A 22,556-nucleotide genomic window follows, 5' to 3' on the forward strand; every position below is an offset into this window, starting at 1 on the left:
CCTTTCTACATTGGCACATACCTGGATAATCCTGCTTGAGGTTGGGAAAATTAATATTGGCGTAGAGCACAGGTGAGATTGTAGAAAGCTGGCCCAGCTCCTCATCCTTTTCCCAGCGCTGGAGGCTCCGCTGGTTGTAGGAGAGCCCATCGCCTTCACCCTCCGTGGTTGGGGTTGTGGGTGTGGAGGGTGTGGTGCCCCCTGAGCCCGTCCAGGGGCTGTCAGGCTCACCAGGCTCTGGGCTGAAGAAGCCCCCACGCTCCCTGGGGCGCAGGGGCAGAAGGTCACAGCAGGCCAACGGTTCAAAGCCCATACCCCTTCTCCCACCCCTATGACTGGTGATCATCCATGGAGGGAGACAAAGAGGGCAGGGACCCAGGAGTCAATAGAAAGGAAGGTAGTGGCTAGGCCATAGCTTGAAAAACCAAGTCTGTGTGTCTACACAAGTGATGGGGAGGAAGGGAGAGAAAAGGGACCATAGGGATAACCACAATGAAGGGTATAGATACCTACCTACTATCAAGGAAAGGAGACTGGCAAAGGCCCGGGTAGGAGTCCATTGGACTGCTGGTAGGGAGGTTGCCCAAAGGAAGCCCACCTGCAGAAGGTAGATAATGGTCATAGGCATTGCCAGTACAAAGAAGAATATACCGGTCTTCTCCACCCACAACCTATGGGCTCCCCCAACCTGTAGCCCCACCCCTGATTCTCAACTGGTTCCTGACTATACCACCTTGTAGGAAGGGCCTCTGCTGCACTGGGGTGGGACCCCCATCCAGGTTAGGAGTCCCACAGCCAATCTGCTGCTCCCGCTCTGAGCCTAGGACATCCTTGAAAAGCTGTTGAAGGTCTTTTGATTCCATCTTGGGCAGCTCTGTGTGGGAAAGGGAAGAGGACTGGTAAGTATGGCTAAGGAATGGAACCAAGGAGTAACAATACCCACTGAAGCCTGGCTGGGAAGGAGAACCAGGGAAAATGGAACCACCAGCCTGCTAGCCTGGCATGATCACCAAACAAGAAAAGCAAGGCCATAGATAATAACCACAACTGATATTTGTTTAACCCAGATTATCAATCCCAATCTGCCTTAGCCCCCTTTCCTTTGAAGGAATCTTCACCAACTGAATGCTCTATAAGGACAAATGCTCTCTCTCACCCTTCCCTTACTCACTATACCTTACGTATATGGAGAATACTCATTCCTTTTAAAACATATCAGCTAGGAACCCAAAACAAACCCTTGTGGGAAGATTTTACTGGAGCACCAACCTTCTGTGGGAATCTTGTCCAAGTCAGAGCTGAGCATTCCCTCGCCTGGGGTTCCTGGTTTCTCTGGATCACTGGGTACAGGAGATGTCTTGATACCTCCATCTTCAGGGCCTGTGGGAGCAAAAACTACCGGCTTAGGGTTTGACAGCTTTGGGACAACTCTGTAGTCTCTGACTCCCACCTATCCTATCTCTGACTTCTCAAGAGTAAATGAGGCTGATAAGTACAAAGCCATTCATGCCTCCACGGAACCCTCTACCCGAGTGATGCCTATCACAGCGTTCCCACAAGGGGGTGCTTGAGTTCTGTTGTTCAACAAAACTAAGCTAAGCATATGCCCAAGGAGGTCAAAGACAGAGAGAAAGGTCCCAGACAGATGAAAAATATTTATAGCAGCACTTTTTGTGGTGGAAAGGAAGTGGGTATCCACCGACTGAAAAGTGCCTAAACAAATAGTGGGATATGAATGTCACAGAGTATTTTTTTTTTGGCTGTAAGAAATGACAAACATGAAGATTTCAGAGAAACCCAGGAAAACTTCTTGTACGAAGTGATACAGGTTGAAGTAAACATAATCAGGAGGGTAATTTAATTTACATGATGACCACAATAACATAAAAGAAAACAGTGAAAGCTTCAGAACTCTGATCAATGCAACAACTAGTTGTGACTTCAGAGGCTTGACGGTGCAGCAGAAATTGTGAAGATTGACATATACCATCAAACATGGCCCATGAGGGCAGCTAGGTGGGGCAATGGATAGAGCACCGGCCCTGAAGTCAGGAGGACCTGAGTTCAAATCCAGCCTCACACACATGACATTCTCTAGCTGTGTGACTCTGAGCAAGTCACTTAACCCCAACTGCCTCACTAAAAAAAACAAAAAAACAAAAAACATGGCCCATGTGTTGATTTGTTCTACTAAGTGGTGAGGGCTGGGGGCAGGGTAGCAGATATTGACAGTGATATTAAAGAAAAAAAAATATGGTTGCTCACCCCAATGTCCCTTACCTGGAGTCTCTGAATTGCCCTCAGGACCTCTGGACTCTTCATCTGCAACATCTGGTCCATCCTCCCCTATGAGAAGCAGCCACCATTCTCATCAGAAATACCCTCCTCCCTACTAATGCCTATGCTGGACACCCAATGCCATGGCTAAATGCCCAAGTCCACTGCACTCTATCCTCCGACATCTGCCCAACTGCTGCAGTAACCAACCCCCTCCTTTCCAGGTCCACCAACCTTTCTGTGAAGCAGAAGCCTCTTTTCTATCAGGGCCTGGGTCCCCCTTGCCCCTGGGGGTGCCTGGCACAAAGCCCGGTCGCCCATCCCCAGCCACCAGCAATGCCTTTCGGCTAAGGTCCAAGAGCGCTTTCCCAAAGAAGGCTTCCTACATTGTAGGAAGAGAGAGAAGGAGGCAAAGGACAAAAAGTTATCATTCTCTGCTAGACCCTTCAGTCCAGTGTTCCCGTCTCACCCTTCCTGTTTTAGTTCCCACCTGCAGGTAGGCAGGAAACATGTCCTCCAGTTTGCTCTTTTTTCGACCCCGACGCTTCTTCTTCTCATCACCTTCAGCTGGGCTCTGCTCCACTGCACCTTCCGTAGGTGGGTCGACTGTCACAACTAGAAGAGAAAGGCCACAGCTAAAACCTTTCCCCTTCCCCTCCATCCCATCCAATTCACCACCCATTCTCTGCCCCACAAACCTCCTGCCCTTGAGCGCCACCCCACTCGAGTGTCCTAAACCAACTCACCCTCATCAGGCTGGCCCTCCCCACTCAACACTTCCACCAACACGGCAGGCCCTTTCTTCAGACGAGCATGAGACTTGCGCTGTCGAACCATGAAGCCCCCAATGCCTAGAAAGCAGTATGACCAGAATAAGGAGTGGCTAGGAGGGCTAGGTGGACTTCTTCAGTCCCCTCTTCCCTCACCTCCACATCCACTCCCTCCCTACAGACACCTACCAGGTCTGTAGGGTTTGCGCTTGCGTTTTTTGCCCTCATCAGTCTCTTCCTTGCCAGGCTCCCCATCAGGGCTGGCAGGAGCCTCCAGCTTGATCTCACACTCCATGTGCTCCACACCGACCCCTGCCAGCAAGAGTAAGGGGGAAAGGTCAGGTATGTGGGTGGAAGGGCACAATATTCCCCCAAAGCTCACCTCCCTTAAACCCAGGAGTCTCCCCAGAGACATCTAGACAAGGCAGGGATCCTGGGACAGATCTACATTCAACCACTCCATTTCTAGCCCAAACTCTGACCCTCAGCCAAACCTTCGCCCTTGAGCAACTCATCAGCGTCCAGGTCCCCATCTTTCTTGTCGTCGGGGCCGCCGGGGTCCGAGGGCTCCGGCCCCTCTAGCCCGCCCTCACCTAGGAGGCCAAGCCGCCCACGCCTCTGACGCCGCTTGTGAAGGGGAGACATGGACAGATTTCGAAGTACAGCCATGCCGGTCTCCGTCAGCCATACTCCCTCAAAGCGGAAGTACTGGGGCTCTGTGAGGGAGGGGAGGGAGAAGGTCACTCTGGAGTAAAGGGCTAGGAGAGTCATAGCTCCCAGGCAAGCCACCAGCCACTAGCTCAGTTCAGGGGCAAAGCCACAAACAGATGGAAGAATGGATAGAGGGAGAAACAGACGCCCCCAGGACTGGGACATTCTCTAGAAAAAAGGCATACTTTCATCGTTTCCCAAGCACCAACAGGGACCTAGTTCTTTATGATTAAATCAAGGGGAAATTCAAAAAAGAATTTCTCTGGCATTGGAGCAAACTTTTGATTTCATTATAATTAACGCTGGGTGCATTTACCTTGTTCTCCAGGACCCAGGGGTTTGAAGCGTCCAGTGAAGCTCCCCATTTACTGAATGCCAGGATTAAATGCCCCAGATGACAAACAACAGCACCCTTATTCTAAGCTGCCTACCTAAACCGTGTTCTCTGGTGAGATTATCAACAGGGATAGTAAAATGGCAAAAAGCATTAAACTAGCAATCAGGACATTGGGCCTTCGGTTCCAGCTCCACCACTAACTAACTGAGCAATCTGGGACAAGTATCTTCATCTCTCTGGGCCTCAGTTTCCTCATCTGTAAAATGAGGAAGTTGGCCCAGATCATCTCTAAGGTCCCTTCCAGATCTAACAGCCTAGGATTCACAACTTACCTGGCTCCTTCACCTTCACAGGCACGAGCTCTGGTGGTGCAATGGGCACTGGATGGGGAGGAGCAGAGGCAGAATGAGAGGCCTGTTCTCCAAGTTCTCCAAGCCTCTTTCCCCACAGCTCCTGCTACTAACTCACCCACAGGCTTCACCACATAGGGCTGACAGGAGACGCAATCAAAGCCTTCATCTGCTGCTTGTTCCACCTCTTCCTCAGTGAATAGGCTCTCACAACCAGCATGCATCCACCTGGCATTGGGGGAGGAGAGAGGGGAAGAGGCATGAGGCAAGCCTGAGAGGCGGGACTGAGGGAGAAGAGGAGGAAGGGCAGGAAGAGGTCCTCTCACCGGTCACAATGACGGCACTGGATTAACAAATCTTCTTCTACGTAAGGAGCACGACACGCCGGACAGGTCACCAGGCTGGCACAGGGGCCACAGTGGGTATAGCTGTTCTGCCACTCGCAGTGGAAGCCTGGTGAAACGGCCCCACACTGCATGCAACTCACGCACCTGCCAGAGGAAATGGACACTCAGCACCAGCCTGTCCAATCTTGGCATCCCTCTGCCAAACTCTGGACACCAAACTCAGCCTTCAATCGGTCATCCCAACCCTCAACAGCCCACTATAACCATCCAAGGGCCTACCGCCCTTGGCCATGCCAATCCCCTCCCCAACAGGCCCTGGATTTCCGCCCGCCCCCTCCAACTTCTCCCAAAGCCCAGGTCTTCTCAATTACCATTTGCACTTCCAGCCACCCTTGGGCACTGTGAGCAGCGGGGGATCCAGACAATAGGTGTGGTAGCTGATATCACAGTCATCGCAGAGCAAAAGGCGAGAGGGGTCAGATGCCTGGCCACACACTTCACATACGATGCATTCCACACACCTCCAGCCCTTCAGCAGCATCACCTTTGTAATCTAGAGGACGGAAAATGACCTTCTCAGGAAGGAACATGGAAGAACACTACCCCATGGAGACCAAAACCTGACCCACCACCACAAACCCTAGCCCACCAGACCAGCATTCACAGCCTATGAATGAAGGTCTCTTCACATACTAGTGGATCATCTTTAGATTCTTTTTTTTTTTTAAGGCAATTGGGGTTAAGTGACTTGCCCAGGGTCACACAGCTAGTAAGTGCCAAGTGTTTGGTGTGAGGTCGGATTTGATCTCAGGTCCTCCTGAATTCAGGACCGGTGCTCTATCCACTGTGCCACCTAGCTGCCCTCCTGAATCATCGTTAGCAGGTGATGCTTAAACCTCAAGGGTGAATCTCCATGGAAGGGTACAGCTGATTTAAAGACCTCTAAGACAACATCCTACCACCAACAACCTCATCTAAGACAAGCAGGAACTTAAGAAATGCTAGAAAGATTGTTTGCAAAACTTTAGTTAAGATCAAAGATTCTCATGCTTCTTGAAAACCTATAAACTTGGGGCCGCTAGGTGGCAGAGTGAATAGAGCACTGGCCCTGGAGTCAGGAGGACCTGAGTTCAAATCTGGCTTTAGACATCTGACACTAGTTGTGTGACCCTAGGCCAAGTCACTTAATCAAAACAACCTATAAATTTAAAACCACCTAACACCTCCTCCCCAAGTCCTGCTCTTTCCCATCTTCACTTCCCTCTTTCTCGCTATCTTTCAGAAGTCCCTACCCCGTGAAGCCAACAAGATTGGGGTAGAAGCTGTGAACTTCTCCACTGAAGAGAATTTAGCTATTTTACTAGCAGGAAGTGCGGTTTAAAAGCCTCAACCCAACATTACCCCTGGGTGAAACAAGTTAGGTGAGCCTCCATCCCCCATTTTTGTCCCCTCTGTCCTCTCTGCTCTGGGCCTGGACTCACCTTGCTGTTGACACAGTAAGGATGGTAGCACTGTGAACACTGAGAGCAGGCCAGAAGGTGGCCCTCTGCCCCTCGACCAAAGCTACCACACACTACACACATGTCCTGGAAGAAGACACACAGACAGATGAGCGGAACCTCTAGCCACACGCCAGTTTTCTTCATCCCATTCCATATCATTCTCCTACAGAAGAACTAGGTGTTCCTCCCGAGATGCCACACTGAGAAGTAGTGGTGTGAGTATCGATAACTGGGATATCATGACCTTCGGCAAATTGTTTTACCACCGCACCTTACTGAGATCCAAGGAACTTCAGAGATCATCTAGGTCAGGGGTTCTAAACCTAGGATGCATGAACTTAGTTTTTTTAACACTGGGATGGCTGTATTTCCACAGAACTGGTTTCCTTTGTAATCTTATACGATCTGGCTTTACACATTTAAAAGCATGATTCTGAGAAGGGGTTTCTGGCCCACCAAAACAGTAACATCCTCTCCTCCTCTGGTGTTCCCTTCATTTCAGAAGAAAATGAAGCCCAGAAAAAGAAAGTGCCAAAGGTCACCCAGAAGCAGAGCAAGGATTCAAAATTCAGTTTCCTCAACTATAAAATGAGGGCATCAGACTAACCTTACCTACCTTTGGGGCCTTTTTCCCAGTTATCATTTATGGGGGTTTGTGGGAATCTGTTCTAATTTACTAGAAACCATTTTTCATCACAGACTCTCCTCTACTTTTCTTCTACCATCAATTTATACCCCTGCTAATCCCTAATTCTCCTTTCCTTCTTACTACCCAATGGGACTCCCTTCTCCACAGCTCACCTTCTCCATTTGTTTAAGTGACTGGAATATTTAGAACCTGCTATCAGACAGCAGGGATCTCATACAGAAGATCACACTGGGAAACTGGAACGTACTCCCAAATGGTCACTTCCTCGTCACCATTCAGGCTCAAATGTAACAACTGAGGCTGTGACTCAAGCCGCCTACCTTGGGTCTTCCTTAATACCCTTCCCCCTGACCCCCAAAATGTACCACTGCTGACAATGGGACAAGACAAAGCACAGTACCTGCATTAGGACAAATTTGTCGGTGTTGGAGAAGAGAACCACAGTATTCTGCATGGTGTCGTCATCTTCCTCCTCCTCCTCCTTGCTGGGAGAGCTATCAATGTCTGCAACCTGAGAGGCCAAGGGAGGAAAGGAGGGTGAGCCACACTAAGCCAATCCCAACCAATCTTTCTGCCCCCTGGGGCGACGGGGAGTGAAGTCTGGGCCGCTGCAGAAGGGACAGGCCAGAAGCTGAGACCAAGAGGGCTCTATCTCCCCACCTTGAACAACAGAGAATCTTGCCAGTGGGTTTGGCTCCCTTAAAAGTCAAGTGGCCTAAGGGAAAGGGAGGGAGGAACGACGGAAGCCAAGTAGCCTTGTTGCCTCTAAATCTGGGAAAAGGAAATGGCTGTGTGGAAGGTGTGGAATCTAGGGATGAGTACAAGCAGGGCGGCGGCCAGAAAGAGACCGCTCCTTACTACCAGAGTCTCCACAGAAGAAGTGGTTGACTTCAGCCGGGCACGTCCTCTCCCCCTTCCTCCATGGGCACCCCCCCGAGGTCGACGTCTTCCTGGGAAGCTACTGCTACGGCCCTGGGCAAGAGAAGGAATGGGCAACATGGGTGGTTCAGGAGAGGTCAGGGGCTCGTGCCCTGGACCCAAGGGTTTGGCAGGGAAAGGTCATTTGAGCACTGCTATGAGTGTGAGGAGAGAGGACAACAGGGACAGCTAGTGGCCTGACCAGGGGAAAGAGTAGAATCAATTCCAAAATTGGGAAGGAAAGGGTGGCGCCAAGCTTCCCTCTAACTTTTCCCGGGTTTGGCATCTCCTGACAGGCTGATTCCACCCAAGAACAGCACTAAGTTGTAGCCAGGAAGCTCCAGGAGGGAAGGTAGCTGCTCTGATCCCACTTCTCTCACCTGCTTGATACGGGAGCGGGCAGGGGAGCTTCGTCGTCTCCCCTTATCGCCCTCAGCCTTGCCGCCAGCTCCAGCTGCTCCAGAGTCACAGAGTAAGGAGTCATCCGTCTCGGGCAGTGAGTCGGTACAGAGCCGAAGGGAGCCCTCATCCCGTGCAGGGCTGACATCAGTGGACACACCTAGCTCCATGGAGAGTGAGCCACCCCCCTCAGGGTCTGGGGAGCCCAGCAGAGGCTCAGACCCTGGGAAGCTGGCACTGGCATCACCTTGGCTCAGGTTAGAGATCTCATTGACGATGTCGGACTTGATGAGGGTGGGAGGGGTATGCACTGGTGGGGCAACTGGCTCCTCAGGCTCTTCACAAGGTGAGCTCTGCCCAGCCTGCTTGCCTTCAGAACCATAGACCTCCATAGGGGTCACAGGGGCCAGCTCCTCAGGGTCAAGGAGCAAAGGGGAGCCTTTAGGATCACTACCTGAACTGCCACAGGTCTGTCCAGTCTCTGGCTCTGGACCAGTAGCCTCTGTCTCATCGAGACAGACTGTGTCCTCACCCAGGCTAGAAAAGACATCCAGGGCTGGAGCAGGGCTGGGGGCAGGACAGGAGAGGTCTCCTGTAGGACAAGCTGGGGGGCTGATCCCACTAGGCTCCAGAGCTGGGCACTCTGGCTCTGTTTCCATCTCCTGTGACTCAGACTCATCTAGGACTTCTGGTGCCTTCTCCAGGAAGCCCAGGGGAGAAGGGGCTAATGGCAGAGGGGAGCACTGTGGAGGAGGGGGCTCTAGAGGAATGGGAGAATTCAGTTCTCCCAGTTCTTCAGGGGAGGCTGGAGAAGGGGTCAAATCTATAGGAGCTATGGGCTCTGGTTCAAAGCAACTGGCTTCTGGAGGGGGGCTGATGGGCGTGTCTAGGATAGGGACATCTGGAGGGGTTCCTGGCTCACTGTCCCCTTTGGCATCAGGGTGCTCCTCTTGATCCCCTAAGGGAGACAAGGATGGTGGGGCTACAGCAGTGGCAGGAGAAAGTGGAGGAGGGGGAGGATCTGGAGAGGGAAAAAATAAAGCAAGATTTTAGAGACACAGGATTCCGAGGGACAAGAATGATAAAAGTTCATACAGTGCTTTGAGGTTTGTAAACCATTTTCTTGACAACAAGCCTGTAAAGTAGCTAGAAAACTATTATTGGTCTCATTTTAACAGATGATGAAACTCAGGTAAAGAGAAATCCAGTGGTTTGCCCAAGGTCACAGAGTTAGTGACCATCAAGAGGCAGAATTTAAAGTCAGGTTTTCTGCCTCTCCATCCCACACTCACTTCACTCTTACCACCATGTCTCTAGGGGACAGACTGTATCCAGGAAAAAGGATGCTTCGCCATTTCCTTACCTGTTGGTGGTAGCTGAGGTGACAAGAGTGGTTCCTCGGGTAGGAACAGGGGCTCCAGTGGCATCTCCTCATCAAGGGGGGCAACCACAGGTGGGGGCGGGACCTCGGGTGGGGATTCAACTTGGGTCCCTGCTTGCCCTACAGACATAGGAGGCCAAATTCCTACCTAGCCATGGCTCCACAGGAAGTATAAGATAGGGGCAACGCCTACCCCAATATAACTGCTGTCCCAAAAGTCTTAGTGCAGCTGTCAACTATTAACCCTTTAACAGCTGACAACAGCACTAGTAAAGCTTTACTTATCAAACTGTTGACTTGGTGGACCCCACTCACCTAGTGGTTTGGCTTCATGCTGCAGTGGCCCTGGTTCCTCAGACTTTGTGCAGGTTTCCTCTTCCCCCTCCAGCTGTTCCTGGCATGCATTATCAAGATCATCAGGTGTATCAACAGGGGCAATGCCAGGCTCTGGTGATGGATATCTGCAAAAGGAACGGAGAAGCAGGCACTATAACCCTCCGTAGGGCCCCTTCCCTTGCCCAGCTGCCAACTCTATGTGCGCATCAAGGTATCCTGTGAGCACATTATATGGCTATGAGTGCCACTGGCTACCCCAGGGCACCGTGAATATGCTTCCCATTCCTCTGGGGAGGCTCCTGGCAATGTTAGCATTCCCCATCCCCCACTCGCCAAAGGCCCTCTCTCCCACTTACTTGTTACAGACAGGGGGGTTCTGCTCGGTATCAGGGCTGCCCATCCTCCCGCCCTGGGTGTTCTGCTGCCCCTGGCACCGCTCACACAGTGAGTAATTCTCATACCACTGGCAGTTGGGATCCAGCTCTGCTGGGCACGCCCCACAGGCTCGGCACACCCGGCACGTCTGTAGGGAGACGGAGAGCATCTTGGGCATCGAGTCAGATGGGAGAGGTGAGAGAGGATGCCCAAGCAAAGGAAACCCTGTCTGGGTCAGAGGCCAAGAAGAGCCACAGGAACACTCACCTTGCACTTCCACGAATCAGGGGGTAGGCTCTGAATGGCTGGCTTCAGGCAGAAGGTATGGTAGCCCTTATCACATGCCTCACAGACTAGCATCATGGAATCCTCCCCAGGCTGCCTGCAGGGTAGAAGGCACAATACAGGATCTTCCCCAGTTCCCTTCCCACCTTTACCTGCCCTCCTCCCCATCTTCCAGCCTCTTCCAAACCCATACCCACCTGCAGGTTTGGCACACTTTGCAATCTGGGCACTGCCAACCAGCACGTTTTCGTGCAGTCAGAGCAGTGTCCAGACAGGCCCCATGATAGTGTTGCCCACAGCTGGTACAGAAGAGCAGATCTCGAAGTTCACCCAGCCCATCGCACACCACACAACGGGCATCCTCTAGTGGGGAGGAAAAATAAAGAGGCAAAGTCAAAAGTTAAAAACTCATAGCATTCAGGGCAGCCAGGTGGCGCAGTGGATAGAGCACCTGCCCTGGAGTCAAAAGGACCTGAGTTCAAATCCAGCCTCAGACACATAACACTCACTAGCTGTGTGACCCTGGGAAAGTCACTTAACCCCAATTACCCTCACCAAAAAAAAAAAAAGTCATAGCATTCAAGTAACCAGAAGCAGCCGGGTCTCAAATGTTTTCCCTTCCCAGGTGCTCACCCAGGTGTGCAGCCTCCTCGCCATGCTCCAGACACAACAGCTGCAAAGTCTTCATAGACTGGAAGGAACCACTGGCAGCAGCACAGGGGAAGTGGTAGAGCTGTGGGCATCCAGGCGATCGGCAGGGGATGGAAGCTCCCAGCCTGGAGCAATGGGAACAGCGCTGCGAAGGCAGAGACTTGGCCTCAGAGTTGGATGGGCCAAACCCGTAACTCCCCTCAGAGCTAGTACCCAGCCCCACATTTACCCACTTCCCACCGACCTCACCGAGTTTGCCAGCTCTGCCTGAGTGTGCGGATTAGAAACAAGGAAGCCGAATCACTCCCACCCTCTACTGTCTTTTCCCCTTTGCCCTACCTGAGAGATCCCTGAGAAGATGGCCTTGTCCACTCCATGCAACTCCAGCCCATCTTGGCCCTGTACTCCCACTGACCACGCTGCACACCAATAGTGAGCCCAGCAGGGTCCTATACAGGATAGTAGACGAGAAAAGGGAAAACAATTAGCAGCAAGAATTCATATCTCTCCAGATTACCTCCTGACCCCTTTCCCTCCCCAAATTCTTCCTTTTCCATCACCGCCCCCCCCCACTTTCTCCCATTCTTACCACCAGGCTTTCCCAGATGGGCAGGTGTCAAGCCCTCAGGGAAGCCAATCTGGGACAGATCATCAGTGGGTGGCACTGCCTCTCCGGGTCCAGGCCCCCCAGGTGGCACTGCTGGACCCAGGGGCCAGTCTGGTGGAAGTTCAAAGCACCGCAGCTCCCGCTGCCCATGGAGACTCCATTCCCCACAGTTACAGAAGGCACAGCGCCGAAGTGGGCCCTTGCTGCAGACACACAATCATTAACACCCACCCTAGGCACTCCTGTCAACCCTGGGTGGTAACACTCCTACCCCTCTTAAAATACACCTATCTTCTAGCCCCTTCCCAAATTCTTCTGAAAGCCATGGACCCCAAATCCCTACTACAAACTTAACCCAAAAAAAAACCCCTAAATCAGAGCCCTTGACTCTCTCTAAGTCTCTATCCCTTATTTCCCGTAGGCTAATTACCTGCAGTCCTGGGGAGGGTCCTGGGGCTTGGGGCTCCCTGGGCTGTGGACAGAGGCATCCCCCAAAGGTGGGTTGGGGGGGTCTGGCTCAGTGGGGCCTGACTCTTCAGAAGCTTCAGGCCCATCAGCTAGAAGGACAGAGGATGGATATTAGGCACTGTATAACATTGGGCCCAAACCAGGCTGCTCCCCTGACCCCACAAAATCATGGAAAAAATCTCTAGTCTATCCTTGCATCAAGAAAGTCTTTTGTACTGAGAGGAGAAAAATCTAGGAAGGATGGTCAGAGCCTAGAAATAAGAAGTAACATGATGCTACCCCAAGGTCTACTACTGCCCCAAAGGGTGTGTGTGTGTGTGTGTAATGCGCCTTAGGTCTGTGAGGTAGCTGCTCTCTATCACCAGGTACACTCTCTGTCCCCGTGCCAGGAATAAGTTTTCAAGATACCACCCACCTACCTTAAACTTCCTATGCTCACCTGCCGGCTCTGAATCTTTATCCTCACCAGAGGGCTTCGGGTCGTCCATTCCTCTCTCCGACTGGGCAGTGCCCTCCCGGGGAGACCTGACAGCACAAACATAAAAGCCCAAGATGCCACCCTTTGACACACTAACACTCCTTTCATAGTATTACAGAAGGAGGAACAGCTGTGTACCTAGACACCGCAAGTACTTAACTATGCCCAGGAGTTCTGATCCCTCTTGCTAAAACAGGCCTCCATTCCCTTCATCCCTTGAGACCTGCCCACAAAAGGGTACTTGGGTCAGAAGGACTCCAATCAGAAGTACATCAAACACCAAACGTGCTTCCCCTCCCACCCCCGTCTTTCAGCACACTTTGTGTACCCTGCTCAACACCCTCAAACACAGAATCAGCTTAAACCCATAGAGAAGTTTCACTTCAGCCACCATCCAAAAGCTCAGCAGTGCCAGGCTCCAACCTCCTCCCTCCCTGACCCATACTGTCTCCCTCACACACAGCTTCTCAGAAGGGAAAGCTCAATTGGAAGCACCCATCCAACTCTTTTCTGGGGACACACAGCCCAAACTGGGCTTCACCAAGGCAGAGTTTGGGGTCTTCCCTGACAAAGAAGAGGAGATAGGAGGGATTCATCAGTGCCATAGCCCAGTCAAGGACTGGCCCCACAACAGATCCCCAGGTTTAAACTGGAGCTTCATTCTGAAGGGAGTTTCTCTCCCCCACCCCACCCCCAACTGGCCCCCTGCCAGAGAAGCTGGCCCTAATTCCTGTCCCCACCTCCCCTCTCATCCTAATGAACCAGCACCACCAGGGGTCTCACCTAGCCTGGAGCCCCCAGGCTGTTGCCCCTAGCAACGACAACAGCCCTTCCTTCTTAGATGCCCCCAGAAGCAACAGAAAAGGGCCCTCAGAACTACTGAGCATGTGTAACCAGGCCAGTAGCCCGCCAGGCATGCTGGGAGTTGTGGTCCTTGGAAATACATTGCCCCAACAGGAGTTCTAACGCAGAGGACTGAGTAGTTTCCTTCCCCTTCAGCTAAGTGGGGTTTCCACATACTCAGTGGGGAGAGGCAGGGGGTGGAGAAAGATAAATAAAGGTGGCACACACTTCAGTGAAGGCTTGACTGTTTCAGGGCCTGCACTACCTTAAAACAGACATACACTGGTACTCCAAATGGGAGAAAGAAATAAGGAGAGGGATCTGTCCTATTCTTCTATACAGTAAGCACTCTGCCCACTAGAAAAACACTGTATATACTATGGGGTTTGTTCCTGGCCCTCAAATCGAGTCTATCCTATATGTAGGATGGGGAGAGGGGGTGGAAAGGAGGTCAAGGAAGGGGAAAAACATGGGAAGGAGCAGATGTTTGTAGCTCTTCATGCTAAGATTTGGGGACTGAGTGAGTGGTCAGTCTAGATGAAAATTTGAAAATTGCTCCAAACAAGATGAAGGTCTCACTTTGACAGTAGATCCAAACTTGCTCAACCATGGCTCACCCTTCCATACCTCTGAACAGAAGGAGAGGTTATAGCAGCCTCAGGACAGCACCCCTATCCACAAATTAAAGGCAGATAATCTATCTGCATCTTTCCAAGTGATGCTGGAACAAAGGAAATAATAGGACTCCTCCAAAAGTTCTCAAGACCAGAAAATAACCCAAAGACCTCAGTATCTTCCCTAAACCCATATGCCTCCAGAATCATGAGGCTGGAGTCTTACTCCTGGGACACTTCTCAGGAAAAAAAAAATCCCTTCAATTTCCATCCTACAAATGGTGCTTCATTCCACATCCCACACCCCTTCCAGAAAGCAGTTTTCAGGAGAGGACACCCAACTGACTCCTACTATCTTCAACCACAAAGCATCCCTCTTCTCCTTCTCAATTTACCTACATGTGTGATTGAAAAGGACAGGACAGAAATAATCATCCTATCTACCTGTCAGCTCCACGGAAACCATTCAAAGGATACTTCTGGGAAGAGGAGTTATAGAAACTAAGATTGTTCCAGAAGAATTACAGCATCTCCTGACCCTTGTTCCTATTTGATCAACCAAACCCTAATCATATCTGGGAAGTTTGAGAGACTCTCAAAATTTCCTAAACAGAGGCAACAACATTCTGCTACCTCCTGTTCTCCCAACCAGGGACTCCCTACTCCACTGACTTTCAAGCAAAGTTGAGGCCAAAAGAATAACAACAGCAAAGAGGGGAGGGGAGGGGACCAAAAACAGTGATAATGCTGTGGGGTGGGAGGAGAACCATCTTATACAAGGCCAGAGGGACAAATTCCTCTGTCCTCCCCCGAGTACAGCCCTCTCAAGCTGAATAGCCTGGCACTACTAGGAAAGAAATGGCCACCCACCTCACTGGGACAGGGTAAGTGACATCAGCAAATCCCCAAGCTATATCCTTAAAAACCTGAGTTCTCTAAAAAGCCTCAGAATCCTTAGCCCCTACCTCCCCATCTCTATTTTGCAGAGATTAGACAGGCACTTCTAGTGCCTGGCCTAGACTAGCACCAAACATCTTCCCTACACATTTCTCCTCTCTTGTTCAGGTCCAAGCATATATTCATGAGCAGCAGCCATAGTCCTCAAGTTTCCAAAACCCATTCCTTAAAATCTTCCTATTTCTAAACACTGAAGACTGGGCTTCTCACCCCAATACTCTCCTTTACCTCTCAGCAATCAAGACTCGATTCCAGTTCAATCCTTTCCCACAAGAGAAAGATCTCCCAGCTTACTATAAAAATATTATCTGGCAGGATTTAGGCAAGCAGAAGACCTAGGAGGACCCCAGAAAGTGAGCAGAGAGAGACTGACTGGTTTTGCTTACTTTCCCAAACAAAATGTCCTAAGGAAGAAAGGAAAAGAGACTAGTTTTATTTCAGCTCTATTCCCCCTCCCCACCCCTACCTTTACCCCTCCACCCATGCCAACTGTTCAAGTCTCCTTTTCCCAGAAAATTGGGAAACTGGGGCCTAGGGAGGTGAAGGGCCTAACCGAGCCTTTGGGTGAACAGCTAGTTCTGCTGAAGGACTCAGGACTTCCTTGTTCCCAGCCTGATGATCAGACCACACCTCTCTTCACCCTTATTTTGGGGAAAGCCCCCCCCCAAGAAAGGACCTTAAAGACAGAAAGCTGTCCCTATGGACTCCCAGGGTTGTCCCTGGCCTACTCTGGGGTCAGCCACACCTAACTAGAGTAATACTGGGGGGTGGGGGAAGAGAGTTTAGAGACTAGGAGACTCTATCAATGAATAGGGCTGGAGCCTCCAAAGAAGAGATGGAAACAAGAAGCACAGATACCACCTCATTTTATACCCCCACCAATGCCATCTCTCACTATAGGGTTAACACTAAGAAATATTTCAAGGACAGAGCCCATACTTCCCTAGTTTCTAGGCTGGGCCTAGGGAAACCTGGGGTGGGGGAGGGGTGGGTGGGAAGTGGAGACTCAAGTCAAATCCCTTCTGGACAGCATGACAGGTGGGGAGATTGAGAAGAAAGGCACCTGTCCCTGTACAAAGCCAGGAGAAGTGAGCATAATACTGTATCCTGAACAAATGCCCAGAACCCTGGTCACAGGCCCTCTAGCAGAGTCAGCATTGATCTGGCCACTTCCCCTCTGAGGAAGGCAAGGCCACCCTATTTGCCCAGCCGGGGCAAATCAGAGGACCAGGTTAAGCCCCACTTGGGAAAAGGCTGGAGAGGTGTGGGAGGGGCCAAAAAGGGCAGGCGGGAATAGCCAGGGGCTCATGGGCAGCAGACCCTCCAGGCCAGACACGGAGAAAGCCACAAACAAAAGCCATTTTTTTCCGGCCCACATTCGCAGGAAACAAATCTCTCCAGCCTCCTCTATAATCCTCTGGAGATTATGTCCATCCCCAAGAGAGGGAAGGCAACAGGACTGCGACAGCATTAGGCCTCAGGGTGGTCACTTTGCTTTACTGGATAGGGAGTAAATTTTTTTTTTTTTTGGTTATGCATCAGAGCCATCTCTTGCTTCCTTCTAGACTTTGCCACCCCCTCCATCATACAAGTCCGGCTACAGGAACTCCTCCTATTGCACGCACAGGAAAGGGGAATGGAGGTGAAGGCGGGAGGGGTCCCCTTGTCTATGGCGCCTGTTAAAAGTGTGTGTGTGTGGGGCTTAAGGTCAAACCCAGCGGTGGAGTTCTCCCCAGTCCCCACCTCCCCAAGACACGAGAAGCCTAAACAAGGCGGGAGAGGAAGCAGCCCCAGGGGCGTGTGCAGACTGCTGGAACAACTCTAGCCAGTCCCCATAGCCGATCATCCTCCCAGCACACACAAATAAAAACACACCTGGGCTGCGGGAAGACTTGAGCCATCTTTCCCGGTTCTCAGGCACACCCCAACACACAAGGCCGCAAGGCAAGCCTCACTCCAGGTTCTGGTCCGTGGACGGACACTGCCAGGAAAGCCCTCCCCTGAGCTCTGACACCCCCGTCCCCCGACTAGAAGCTGGTCTCTGCTAGGGGACATGATCTGGCTGCACCCATAAGTGGGCCCGGGCAGCACGGACTTCACTCACCTCTTCACAGGGCGATCCAGAAATCTTCACCCGAGAACATGGCCACAGCTCCGGCCGCTCCCCGACCTCCACCCGCCAGGACGATCACAACCGCCCCCCACACGGGGGGGGCCAAAGAGGGGCCAAGAACGGTAAATCCAGGTCGGAGCGGCCCCCCCCACTTCAAAAATAATTTAAAGTGGCTGAAAACACCAAGGAGGGGAGTTGGTTCTCTGCCCTCGATCCCAGCAGCTTAGGTTTCCCAAGTGAAGCCCCGGGGCGGCGAATCCAAGGCCGACACAAAGGGAGCACCGGTGGCTTTGATCTTCGGCCGAACAGTCTTCACATCCGACGAGCCAGTCCGCCTCCCAGCCCCGGGCCCGCCGGGCGCCCCCCACCCCCACCCCCGATGCCCAGCGCCCGGTTCCCGGTGGAAGGCTGAAATGCTCCCGATGGAACGCTGTAGGTTCCCCCTCGCCAGCCCGATTGGAACGCGGAGCCTCTTCCCCAGCTGGCCCGGATGGAACGTTGAGACTTCGGATGGAACGTTGAGGCTCTCCCCGCCTCGGGCCCCCTGAGGCCGTGCTAGCTTAGCTACATTGAAGCGAAGCCGGCAGGGCCTCAGGAGTCAAACTGACACACACGCTTGGGCCCAGCTGCCTCCGCCCCAACCTCTCTCTCCTTCCGCGGCTTCGGGCCCCGCACCTTCGGCTCCTCCCGGGGAAGGGAGGGTTGGGTGAGAAAGGAGCGGGCGGTCGGAACCCTCTGCCCGCTCCTCTCCGGCCGCTCCGGGCCCAGCTCTCTCCTCCCTTCCCCTCTTGCTCCGAGGGCTGCCCCGACTCCGATCTGGCCGGATCAGACTGGCTTGCACTCCACTAGCTTGTGCAGGGTAAGACCACCGGGGATCTAAAGGTTCATGGCCCAGCCCCGGCTCCCGGCGCCGGGGGTCAGGAAACTGAGCGGAAAGTGGGGACCAAGGCAGCCATTTGCAACCGGACAGGAAAGTAGTGCAGCGGAGACACAGCTCCGCCTCCCCCCTCCGCCTCCTGCGCGGCCGGGAGGGTGGATCCTACGAACCGGGCTGTTTCCTGGCCCGAGATGTCGACGACGGGCGTAGAGATTCAGGTAGCCTCCTGCGGAAGAATCGTGTGGGGCTTGGTGCCAAAGGACCCAACTCGAAAAGGGGAGAAAGGAGAGGACGAGGCCCTATTTTGTGTTGGACCTGAGCAGCGGAGGGACACAGTTCTTTCGGGGAAAGGCTGTGACTCTGCAGTTCTGCGCACACGCTGAAGAATCCCTCCGCTTGAGGTTAACCCCGACGGCGCCGGTCAGACCGATGCGCAGACACGTGGGAATGAAGTTCCCCTAAGCTCTTGTCTTTCCTTCCCATTTTCCAGAACGGCCTAAGCTCCGACTGGAGCCCGGAACCCAGAAGTCCCTCTTTCCTCTGCCTTTTCTCTCAGTGCATTATCCTTGGAATCACCAGGACCCGAAACTCTAGCACCCCCCACCCCCACCTGGTCCTGGGGCATTCTTGCTTAAGGAGGGGGATGGAAGAAGAGAAGAGGAGACTGGGGATTGGCTACTGCTCTGCATCCTGGGAACTGGAGTCCCCAAACGGAGAAAGTGAGGAATAGGCTCTTAGCTCTCACAGGAAGGATTTTCTCTACGGTCTGGACACAGTAGAAGACCCAAGCAAAAGCCCCAGCTTCTCCTGGGAGAAAAATGAGTCTGGGGAGGAGTGGAGAGAACTGCATGCCCCCTCATTTCCTCCGGATAGAAAGGCATGGATGGCAAAGAAGACTACCTCGCAGGCTTGCTCCTGTTTCCTGGACCAAGTATAGTTTCTCAGGACAATTGAGAGAAAATCCCCTTGAAACACAATCCTTGCAAACCTGGGTACGAGAGAGGAAGAGGTTCTCATTTATTAGAGGAGCAGAGCTTCCTTGGGCCCATAATCCTGGTTCTGGGCCTTTCCAAAGCCACAAATAGGGAGAGGGAATGGTCCCTCTGGACCCTAAATTCAAAGTTACCCGAGGGCTGGGTTTCAGCCCCCTCTCCCAGCTTCAGTTTCTCTCCTCACCTCTTGAACCATTCCCACAAAGCAAAAGATGCCTTTTTCAGGAAGAGGCTTCCCCAGCACCCCAGGTTACTCGTTTTAAACAGACATACTAATCCCAGAGAAGAGGAGAGTAGATGGAATGATACAATGGCTACAAAACCCAGGAAGAAAGACAACATTCAGGAAACGGACTTCAAATTCACTGAGGCTACTCCATATTTACACAATTTTTAGGGATTTCTAATGTTTGCTATTCTTCCCAGAAGCAACACAAAAAACACAGAGGGTAAATACTCTACTGCCAGTGGGTCAGGTCTCAGCTAAAAGGGAGCTGGTTTTTAATTATCTTTTTTACCCCAGTCTGTCCCAGGAATGGGAGAGATCTAGGCTACAGAGATTCCTATGACTTTGAGATATAGTGCCATTTGGGTGTAGAATGGGGGTAGAATTTGCAACTCAACAGCACTGCCCCCCTTTCCCCAAGCCTTGTTAGAAATCAACTCTCTGGGCCCTTTAGCCAAGACAACTTAAAAGTCAGATAGTGGAACTGTCCTTAACTAGGGAAGGTGGAAATTGAACAGGATCCTAGATTTCAATGCACCCTTCAAGTAGGAGCCTTTGACCCTTTGATGGGAGGCTGGACAGGCCTAAAAGACATTTTGACATGGCAACTGAAAGTTTTCTGATTCTGCTTTTTATCCCCAAATAGGGAGCTCCAGCTGGAAATTAAGGCCATAGGAGAGTCCAGCCAAATCAGGTAGCAGGGCTGTGAACTTCTGGAGAAGCAACAATGCAGTCATCCCAGCCTAACTCCCCACTCTACCCAGGGCTTCTTCTGCCCTAGTTGAACAATGACGTGATACTTAACAACTGTAAGGCTTTTCTTAAAGTAGTATTAAGGATCCAGTGGGGCAGAGAAGGATAGGCGTACTCTCCACATTGGAACCATATAAGCCAACTTGGTATCTATCTAAAAAATAGAGAGAAAATTAATTGGTTGGACTTACAACCCAGGGAATCAGGACAGCAGCATTTTGCATTTAAAGAATAGAATCTGTGGAGCCCAAAAGAAGATTTAAAGGGAGACATGCTTTGGTGGGGTACTGTCCAGGATGTCCAGGAGCTTCTCCAGTGGGGAAGAAAATCTGTCTAGCCACTACCTCCAGTCTATCCCCACAATTTCCTTCCAGCTACCTTATCTCCACCCCAACCTCTACTTCAAAGCCTAGCTGCTGCCCCCCCCACACACACACACACTTGCCCTAGATTCACCTACAAGGTCTACTACAACATACAATTCAGCTGGGTCAAAACTGGTGGGATAAAGGTGTTGACAGTGTTGCTCACTAGAGGGCAGTGTTTCAGTAGTAAAAAAGTAACCCAGGGATTTAGACTATGAAAAACCATAGCATGCTCATTCCACCCTACCCACCACCAAGCTCAGGAGAGGAATAAAGGCCTAAAACCCAAGTAACTGGCTCAGCCCACACACAGAGTCCAGGAAGAGCAAAAAAGAGAAAATAATAACTTATTCATACAGCGCTCTATGGTTTACATTCCTCACAACAACCCTGTGAGAGGTAAGGCAAGTATTGTTATCCAACTTTTACATGTGGGGCAGACAGGCTAAAAGAGGTTGCCTTATCTATTACACAACTAGTAAGTGGAGTCAGCAAACTTCTAACAAAAGGTGTGTATGTGGGAAATAAAGGGCAGAATATAATTGTGGACTAGGACAGGCCTTCTTAAATTTTTTCCACTGTGGAAGCCTTGAGCCGTTTTTTAAACTGTTTAAGAAACACTGGACAGATGTAAGTCAAAGAACAGAAATAGGGACAGGGGTTGAGGGAAAGGAAGAAAGTGAAGTAGAGAATTCAGAGTACTAATACACCCAGAGAAGGCCCATGCTTACATCCACAGACAAAGCTCACAGACCAGAATGGAAAAGTATGTATCCTTTTCCCAGATACAGAGGGTTTTATTTGCAAATAGAAATTAAGCAGTTGAGGAGTTTGCTCCATTGCAGAAGCTCCCAGTTTTCCCTACCCTGCCATACTTATATCCTTCAAAGGATCCCCAAAGAAACCAACTCTGGCCCTTGCCTTAGTCTTTTTTTTTTAAGGCAATTGGGGTTAAGTGACTTGCCCAGGGTCACACAGCTAGTGTCAAGTGTTTGGTCTGAGGCCGGATTTGAACTCAGGTCGTCCTGACTTCAGGGCCAATACTCTATCCACTGTGCCACCTAGCTGCCCCTTGCCTTAGTCTTAAATAACTTCTGAACAGAAGTCCAGGAGCCAGAAAGGAACAAATTTCAATAGTGGCAACAGAGTTCCTTTAATAGAAGTGAAAGACCAGAAACTAGTGCCCATTTGTCATCTAGGCCTCTTTGTAAACACTGGTAGTGAGGCAGTCAAGGCCCAGAGGCTCTAGGAAAATATAGAAATATGAATCTGAAGGACTTTGTGGCACCAATACCTGTAGAGTCCTGGGCACTTTTTCTAGAAACAGTCTTGGCCCATCACCCCCAGGAACCTGCCATTTGCTAGGAACATCAAGGAAGTTAGCTACCACTGCTTTGAGGTTCATATATGACAGCACTCCTGTCTATAAGAGTTCTTCATTTGGGCAATCTCTTCAATGATTTTTGTAGAGATGTTCTGAGTCACCTGAAAGGGGCAGGGATACAAGGGATAAAGTGACATAGGCCAATATTCTAACACCATCCACCAAAAAGACCTTTTATAGTTAAAGAGATGTGCTCTCTCCTGCCTTCTAGGGCAGTGCCAGTGCCATAACCACAAGTCTAGCCACAAATCCTGCCCATGGTTCTCTTGAGTTGATGATTCTAAGAAGATGGCTGCCCAGGCCTCACTAGCTTCTTCCCTTCAATTATCTGAACTTCCCTGGAAGCAGATTTGGGACACAGAGTCAAGAATCACATTTATCCCCAAGATTTCCTGCAAGGCCTGCTAGTCTTCTAAGCCTCTCCTGATTTAGATCTCCAGACAAAATCCCTAAACTGGGGAAGGAAAGGGAAGGAGAAAAATGAAATCTCATGGCTGAATGTAAAGCTAGAGCCTCAAGTATGAAGTTATAGCCTTTCAGAATTGAAAAGAACATTAGAGATCATGTGATAAGAGATCAGCTCTCTCATTT

General features: G+C 51.2%; 1 protein-coding gene across 1 annotated transcript in view; it reads right to left on the reverse strand.

Moving 5' to 3' along the window:
- The window catches only part of KMT2D (lysine methyltransferase 2D), a 39,930-nt gene extending 21,353 nt beyond the window's left edge, over positions 1-18,577 (reverse strand). Inside the window, 29 exon segments of the mRNA XM_078156795.1 lie at positions 22-263; positions 514-598; positions 734-874; positions 1,270-1,380; positions 2,281-2,346; positions 2,512-2,659; positions 2,768-2,892; positions 3,024-3,128; positions 3,237-3,359; positions 3,542-3,763; positions 4,428-4,475; positions 4,564-4,673; positions 4,772-4,936; positions 5,164-5,345; positions 6,274-6,378; positions 7,344-7,454; positions 7,802-7,915; positions 8,242-9,281; positions 9,624-9,761; positions 9,957-10,102; positions 10,334-10,500; positions 10,620-10,734; positions 10,835-11,000; positions 11,271-11,433; positions 11,628-11,737; positions 11,878-12,098; positions 12,326-12,452; positions 12,803-12,888; positions 17,360-18,577. Of these exon segments, the coding sequence (XP_078012921.1) occupies positions 22-263; positions 514-598; positions 734-874; positions 1,270-1,380; positions 2,281-2,346; positions 2,512-2,659; positions 2,768-2,892; positions 3,024-3,128; positions 3,237-3,359; positions 3,542-3,763; positions 4,428-4,475; positions 4,564-4,673; positions 4,772-4,936; positions 5,164-5,345; positions 6,274-6,378; positions 7,344-7,454; positions 7,802-7,915; positions 8,242-9,281; positions 9,624-9,761; positions 9,957-10,102; positions 10,334-10,500; positions 10,620-10,734; positions 10,835-11,000; positions 11,271-11,433; positions 11,628-11,737; positions 11,878-12,098; positions 12,326-12,452; positions 12,803-12,851 (4,645 nt within the window). The 5' untranslated portion in view covers positions 12,852-12,888; positions 17,360-18,577.
- Between the last annotated feature and the right edge of the window lie 3,979 nt (positions 18,578-22,556).

The sequence above is a fragment of the Phascolarctos cinereus genome, unplaced genomic scaffold, assembly GCF_003287225.1.
Source record: "Phascolarctos cinereus isolate Bilbo 61053 unplaced genomic scaffold, phaCin_HiC Scaffold_1;HRSCAF=81, whole genome shotgun sequence".
Lineage (NCBI taxonomy): Eukaryota > Metazoa > Chordata > Mammalia > Diprotodontia > Phascolarctidae > Phascolarctos > Phascolarctos cinereus.